Source organism: Microtus oregoni, unplaced genomic scaffold, assembly GCF_018167655.1.
Source record: "Microtus oregoni isolate MIOR12 unplaced genomic scaffold, Mior012 000006F_ref0000085, whole genome shotgun sequence".
Classification (NCBI taxonomy): domain Eukaryota; kingdom Metazoa; phylum Chordata; class Mammalia; order Rodentia; family Cricetidae; genus Microtus; species Microtus oregoni.
The window spans coordinates 43,750,860-43,758,875 of NW_024543065.1; the positions used below are offsets into that span (position 1 = coordinate 43,750,860).

Consider the following 8,016-nt stretch of genomic DNA (forward strand, 5'->3'; position numbering starts at 1 on the left):
ACCTCTTCCCCTGACCCCAACATAAGTATTCACATAAAATTGTAATTAGAAAATGAATGAATTACTCAGATGAGGTCAGGAAGATCCATGTTCTTCATTATCAAACAAAATCATTGTTGTTGTTATTACCTGAAGGGTTTTGAACCATTTTCTCTCCTTATGGATGTGGTTAATAACTCATACATATTAGCACATAACTGACACCTGGCAAGGGTACCTCTACTCTTCCCTCCTACACACATCCAAATTCAACTCTCCAAGTTCCATTACTGTTCTTTAATACCTTATGTCACTGTGCTCTATCTCCTATCCTTTCAGCGTCCCATGGCCCTTGTTAAATTTCTGTCTTTTAAGGAAATTTAAGGTTATTCTACAGGAAAAACACATATTTAAATATTCACGTATGAGGCTAATAACCCATATGTAAATGTTAATTAGCCAATGTAAATGTTTTCAACTGTAAAGTTGAAAACAAGGATAGCTGCTTATCCTAGATCAGCTGAAGGCATTTGAGGAATAAGTGTTATATTAGTCTCCTTTTTGTGTTTTATTTCAACATATATTTATCCCAAAAGCTGGCATATTCACTATGGGCAACTATTGTGCAATGATAGTTTGATTCTCACACATCCAAGTAAATGTTCTTTGATTGTGCCTCAATTTTTTGACTTATCACAGGAGTTTTTTACTTTCCACCGAATGAAAATCAAAACTAGGTCTCTAGTTTTCTATTAAACCAAGAATAGCAATAAATGTGCGTGGACCTACTTATTTCTTATTTATTTATTTCCATATCTTTGCCTGATTGTCCAGGATCGCTTCTTTACAAGCAGATTCTCCAGATACTAGTGCAGTACATTAGGCTGCTGATAAGGATTCTTGAGTGTATCAGAAAAACAACTCATGATCTCCTTGGGAACAGGTGGTCATTGGAGTAGCCCCAGAACTCAGGAGGGAAACACTGACTTCAGTTAACACATTTGCCAGACTTAAATATCCTGGAACTCACATAGGAAAATGTGGAATGAAATAACTTCCTGGAGCATAACAGACTCCGAATGACATGTTGATGTTTTCTGGAAGGACTTTGTGACAGCATGATGGTGCAAGAGGAAAATATTCCCTGGAAATACACATAACAAATCTCTTGATCTACCCTTGAGTGTGCTAATTCATGACTGACTACAAGACCAATTCAGAACTTAGATTCTCCCAAGGGAGACATGGTAAACTTTTTCTAACTTCAGCTACTCATTATGATCTAACAAACTTCTAGGCATCATCATTAGGCACCAGGAGGTAAAAATGAGATTTGCTCTGGGGATGAAGGAGTTTTCCTTTGTGGGAGCTTTCCCAACTGCAGACAATCTCAGTGACACCACGGATGACACAGTTATGAACTCTCTGAGGGATGTCATGTCCAGGTACACTGTTGTCTTATGAGCACTGGAAACCTGGACTCTTTGGGGGCCCCCTTTACAACAGCGCATTGAAAATAAGGGGCACTTAAGTTCCTTGCCTTTTTTCTCAGTCCAAGAGCTACACCAAGAAGGTCTTCAATGGGCGAGGCACTGTGAGATATGCTTCACAGGAAATGTGCCCAGGAGCTGATCTTCCTGCTTCCTGTGAGCATCCTCATCCTTGCTGTGGCTTGGAAGGTGGAATCCTTTCAGTCACAGACCTTTTAAAATTCCCTGCTCCCTTCTTCACTGTATCTTGTCTTCTGAAACCAGCATGAATCATGACTTCTTCTGTCTGCAGTTCAGTTCAAGTGGGTCAGTGTCTTGTTTTAGTCACAAATAAATGTCCATTTCCCAGATCAGCATTCAGCTGGATATAGCATTCAGTGTGACGTCTGTGTGTGGGTTGGTGGAGTCTAGCTGATATATGGAGGCTGAGTTCCTATGGAAAAGATACAACCAAGTAAGATGCAGACTAAGCATCGGCTTGCTAAGGGTATACTTGTGATTGTGTTAATGGGTTCAAATGTGACTGAGATGATACAAGTAAGTCAGTCTCTGAGACCTGACAGTGTAGAACAACAATTAAGCTAGATAAAATTGTTAATAAGTGAAACTCATTAACAAATGAGGATTATTTTTTGTGTAGAGGATACATGTGCAAACCTAGGTTCATCTGTGTGATGAGAACACTAGAGACTTTATCAGAAATGATTGGTATTCTGTTATGTGCATGCATAGTATCAAATTTTCTCAAAAGCCAACATGCTGATTTCCTGCTATTAACTCAGAGACAGAACTTTACTAGTAGCCTGTAAACATTTATTTTTTTTTAACACATTACTGTAGCATAAGGAAATGATATTGAATGGTGATGAGGAAGTGTATATTCATATCATCCACTCTCCTGCATTCACATGCAAAGCCCAAACGTGTGTCATTGTGTTTTTTGCCAATAAAGGTAGAATTGCAGGATCCATACAACTTTCATCTTGAGGCAGGAGGAATTCAATAAGCACAAAAATTTATTCTGAGTTAATGTCCGTGCATTGTTCTCCAGGCAAAGCTACTGTAGTCTGACACTGTAGTGTCTTCCTTTTTGGGAGAAGAAACCACCCCAAATCAATTGGTAAGCTTGGAGAACAGAGCAAAGCCTTGAGGACAGAACCGTCCCCCTGATGGTCACTCCAGTGTCCAGTGAAACGCTCTCCATGTCTGCTCATAACAAAGCCCTGAAAACCACTGAGGAAACTGCTCTCCAGATCCTTCTGCTTTGCCAGATTGGGATTGGAACTGTGGCCAACATCCTTCTGTTTATCCATAATTTCTCTCCAGTCTTCGCTGGCATTCAACTGAAGCCCACACAGGTGATCCTTAGCCACGTGGCTGTGGCCAATGCCTTGATTCTCCTCATCACTGGGTTTCCAAACAATATGATGGTTTTTGCTCCAAGAAATCCTCTGACTGACCTCAAATGTAAACTTCAGTACTTCATTCGCCTGGTGGCTCGAAGCATAAACTTGTGCTCCACTTGTGTGCTGAGCACTCATCAGTTTGTCACTCTTGTTCCTGGTACTTGGGGCAGGGTCATGCTCAGAGGAAAGGCCCCAAATTTAGTGAGTTATTCTTGTTACAGTTGTTGGTTGCTCGGCGTCTTAAATAATATCTACATTCCAATGAAAGTCACGGGTCCACAGAAAACAGGCAATGACACTGATTCTAAAAGCAAGATGGTCTGTTCCACCTCTGGTTTCAGTGTAGGCATTGTCTTCTTGCGCTTTGCCCATGATGCCACTTTCATCAGCATCATGACCTGGACCAGTGTCTCCATGGTGCTTCTCCTATATAGACATCACCAGCAAACGCAGTGTATCCGCGCTCCCAATCAGAACCACAGAGGCCATGCTGAGACCAGAGCAGCCCACACCATCCTGTTGCTGGTGGTCACGTTTGTTAGCTTTTACCTCCTAAATTTTATTTGTATCATCTTTCAGACTGTTTTAATGGGCTCTCGTTTCTGGTTGAGGCATGTAGGTGAGGTTTTGGCTGTTAGCTTCCCCACCGTCTCTCCCTTACTGTTGCTCTCAAGAGATCCTAAGGATCCTTGTTCTTTGCTCTTCAAGCATTGAAAACCAGAGAAAGTAAAAATACCAAACCCATGCCTGTGGTTGGCAAGGGAGCTAACTGTCCCCATTACCAACTGTAGCACTAGGGAAAGTGGGTGTGGCTTCTCACCTGGGCGACACAGTAGAGCTGACCCCTATGGACAAGGATGCTTGTGAACTGGCCCTGAGAACATGAGCATGGGAGATCTGGCTTTGCACCTCATCTGCTTTGTGTTGTCATGGGTAGAGGAGAAATGCCCTCTCTCAACCCATCTCTTCCTGTGGTGGGCAGGAGAGCCAGCGTGGAGATCTTAGGAGCAGGAGAGCTGTCCCTGTCCCTTACCAACTGCAGCACTCGGGAGAGGGGCACCTGCACCTCACCTGAGCAATGAAAGAGAGTGGGCCCTGATGGCATAAGTGTGGGAGAGCCAACCCCGAGGGCATGAAAGAAGAACAAATCCTGACCCTTGCTCACTGCTGCAAGGGATGCACTAGCCAGGGGATTGTTAGTGAGCTCACGCTGGTGGTGAGGATGGGGGAGAACTGACAGGTTGACCAACCTTGCAACTACCCAGGCCCAGAACCAGGGTTATGAGTTGGCTTACCCCAACATCCACCCCATCTATGATCTTCTAGAGCATGTGAAGGGACCGGCCCTGCAGACCCAAAGATGCAGGACCTCCATGACAGAGGACAACAATAGGATACCCAAGAGGAGCTCCAGTGAGGGCCCAGTGTTAACAGTGTAGCAGAAAGCAGAGACTGAATCCGAGTGTGACTCTTGGGAATGAACACTCGCCAGTAAAGATGTATGGACTAGAGCATAAACTGTGTGACTGACTGCGTCACACTACAGCTTCCATGGCAAGGGTTTTCTTTCTTTTCTTCTCTTAAATTTTATTTTATTTGGGGAAAGGTTGCAGGTGCAGAGGGCAAATATGGAGGGACAGGGAAGTGAATGGGATCGAGATGCATGATGTGAAAGGCACAAAGAATAAATAAAAACAAAGTTAAAAAACAAACCCTGAAGATAACTTTACTAATATAGCCTTAAATATTTTACTTCACAAATATGAGTTTGATGACTTTTTCTATGAGCCAGGCATGGTGCTCACTGCTTTTAATTGTAAAAGAATATGGTTGCAATTATTTTGTTGGTGTGAAACGATTTCTGGTCAGGATCTGATTGACCCAGTGGGTGAGTTCTCTATGATCCTCCATTCTCTTGTATGTAATTGTGTCTGCTGCAGGCTTGTCTAAAGCAGACTAAACCCGTGAGCCCTAAACATCAGTTTAATGGGTTATAAGGTCTGTTCCTTTTAACAACACATTATACTTCGGATACATATTTACCCCCTCTGAATAAAGTAGGATCTATTGTTATCACTAAATTATTTCCTTCATTTTTCTTTTTACTTTTATTGATTCTTTGTGGATTTTATACCACATTCTGATTCCCACTTTCTCCCCATCTCCTTGAATCTGCTCTCTGCCCTTGCAACCTCCCCACAACACCAAACCTAGTTTAAAAGAAAAACCAAAACAAAAACAGAACCAAAAAAAGTAAGATCTTGTGGAAGTTGCAGTGTGGCCCATTGAGACACACAGTTTACCCTTCAGTCCATTCATCTTTACTTGCAAGTGTTCCTTGCCTCAAGTCATTTGTCTGATTTAAGCCCTCTGCTTTCTGCTACACCACTGATAATGGGCTCTCCGTGGGGCTCCTCTTGGATAGCCTGTTGTTGTCCTGTGTCCTGCAGATTCTGGATTTTTGGGTCTGTAGGGCCAGTCCCTTCATACGCTCCAGCAGATCATAGATGGGGTAGATGTTGAAGTGGACCAACTCATAGCACTGGTTTGGGGCTGGGTTGGTCACCTCACTAGATTTCCCTTATCATCACTACCTGGATGAGTTCCCCAGCACTGCATTGGCAAGTTCACCCAATGCTGCTAAGGAACAAGGAACAGGCCTGTTCTCCTGCTCACGGGCTCTCAGATATGGTCCCCCTCACTCGTATCACCAGGGCCAGTTTTCCTGTGTTGCCCAGGCGACGTGCAGGGTCCTCTCTCCCAATAGCTGAAAGGGGTATACAAGTGATGTAGGAGGGTCTTCTGTTTTGTGTTGATTTCACTGGTTAAATAAAGAAACTGCCTTGGCCTTTTGATAGGACAGAAAATTAGGTAGGTGGTGTAGACAGAACAGGATGCTGAGTAGAAGGCAGTGTGGCAGATGCCATGGCTCTCCAGCCTGAGGCAGATGTAGGCTAGAATCTTGCCAGTAAGCCACAGTCATGTGGTGATACACAGATCTATTAGAAATGGGTTAGTTAAGATATGAGAGTTAGCCAAGAAGAGGCTAGAGATAATGGGCCAACAGTGTTTTAAATGAATACAATTTGTGTGTTGTTACTTGGGAATATAAACTAGCCAGGGCGGCTGCTCCTTTTTACAACATACAAGGGGGAAGAGGGGTCATCTGCTGTGGGAGAATGCTCTTAAACACTGGAAAGATTTGTCAGTTGTATTAGTTTATTAAAATGCTGATTGGTCAGGAGCCAGGCAGGAAGTATAAGTGGGGTGACCAGAATAAGAGAATTCTGGGAGGAGAAAAGGCAGAGACATAGTTACCAGCTAGATGCAGAAGAAGCAAGGTGAGAATGCCTTACTGATTTAAGTTGTAAGAGTCAGTTAATAATAAGCCTGAACTAATATGCCAAACAGTTTATAATTAATATAAATTTCATGTGTTTCTTCGGGACTAAACAGCTGTGGGAACAGGCAGCACAGAAACTTTCATCTATAAATGGCACCCATCATGGGGCAAGAATTTTCACATAAAGCCTGAGAAAGCTTTAAAAAAGGATTCTAGATAGACAAGAACAGAGTCAAGTGCAGCTTCTTGGTAACCATCTTTACTCCAGTGGGCTCCCTTAAGAGAGGCTTCCTAATCAAAGAGAACCCTAAGAGAGACATACATGGTTCCCACCAGAAGGGGAAGTGGAGAAGATCTCCTTAGTAAATTGGCAGCATGGGGGAGGGAAATGGGGAGGGGAGAAGGGAGCAGGGAGGAGAACATGAGGGATTGGGAAGTTTGAGTTGGGTAAAGTACAGAGAGGAAGAACAAGGAAAGAAATACCTTGAAAGAAGGAGCCATTGTGTGGTTATCAAGAAACCAGGCACTAGAAAAACTCTCAGGAAACCACAAGGATGACCCCAGCTAAGAATTTAAACAATACTGGAGAGGATGCCTAAAGTGCCCTTCCCCTGTAATCAGATTGATGACTTAATTGTCATCATAGAACCTTCATCTAGTAACTGATAGAAACAGATGCTGAGATTTACAGCTAAGCTGAACTCCTAGACTCCAGTCATAGAGAAGGAGGAGTGGCATTATGAGCAAAGGGGAGCAAGATGGGTATTCATAGAGAAACAACTGACTTGATCTAGTGGGAGTTCACTGACCCCAGACTGACAGCTGGGGAACAAGATAAGACAAAAATGGGCCCTCTGAATGTGGGTGACAACTGTGAGGCATGAGCAGTTTGTGGGCCCACTAGTAGTGCAACCAGTATTTATACCTAGAGCATGAGCTGGCTTTTTAGAGCCCATTCCCTATGGAGGATAACTTGCTCAGCCTAGATACAGAGGAGAGGGGCTTGGTCCTGTCTCAAATGATGTGACAGGTTTTGCTGACTCCCAATGGGAGGCCTCACCCTCTCTGGGGAGTGGATGAGGGGGTTGTGGGAGATGGTGGGAGAAATAGGAGGATGGAAGAGGGAACTGGGATTAGTATGTAAAATAAGACTGTTTTTTTTGTTTGTTTGTTTTCGAGACAGGGTTTCACTGTGGCTTTGGAGCCTGTCCCGGAACTAGCTCTGTAGACCAGGCTGGTCTTGAACTCACAGAGATCTGCCTGCCTCTGCCTCCCGAGTGCTGGGATTAAAGGCGTGTGCCACCACCGCCCGGCTAAGACTGTTTTAAAAGTAAAAACTAGAGGGTTCCTGACTCAGTGTTAGTGACAAAAACCTCGCAGCTCAAGCCAAGGACAATGGCTCAGGGTTTTGATCCTACTACATGTTTTGGCTTTGTGGGAGCCTAGCCAGTTTGGATGTTCACCTTCCTAGACATGGACGGAGGGGGGAGGACCTTGGACTTTCCACAGGGCAGGGAACCCTGACTGCTCTTTGGACTGGAGAGGGAGGGGGAGAGGAGTGGGGGGAGGGGGAGAAGGGTGGGAGGAGGGGGAGGGAAATGGGAGGCTGGGGGGAGGCAGAAACTTTTTTCTTTTTTTTCCTTTTCTCAATAAAAAAATAATAAAAAAAACTCGCAGCTCTTTTAAGAGGCTCTGCCACCAAGCACTTAAATTTTATGAGCAGCCAACAGTATGATTCTTGTTGGTTGCATGGACTTAGAAACATCACAGAGTTGTGGTAATAAATGTGGTTCCCACC

At 43.9% G+C, this 8,016-nt stretch overlaps 1 protein-coding gene across 1 annotated transcript; it reads left to right on the plus strand.

The window, feature by feature from the left end:
* The first annotated feature begins 2,638 nt into the window (after positions 1–2,638).
* LOC121449452 (vomeronasal type-1 receptor 4-like) lies at positions 2,639–3,589 on the plus strand. The gene has a single exon (XM_041653889.1). The coding sequence runs from the start codon at positions 2,639–2,641 to the stop codon at positions 3,587–3,589; it is 951 nt and encodes a 316-aa protein (XP_041509823.1).
* The last annotated feature ends 4,427 nt before the right edge of the window (positions 3,590–8,016 follow it).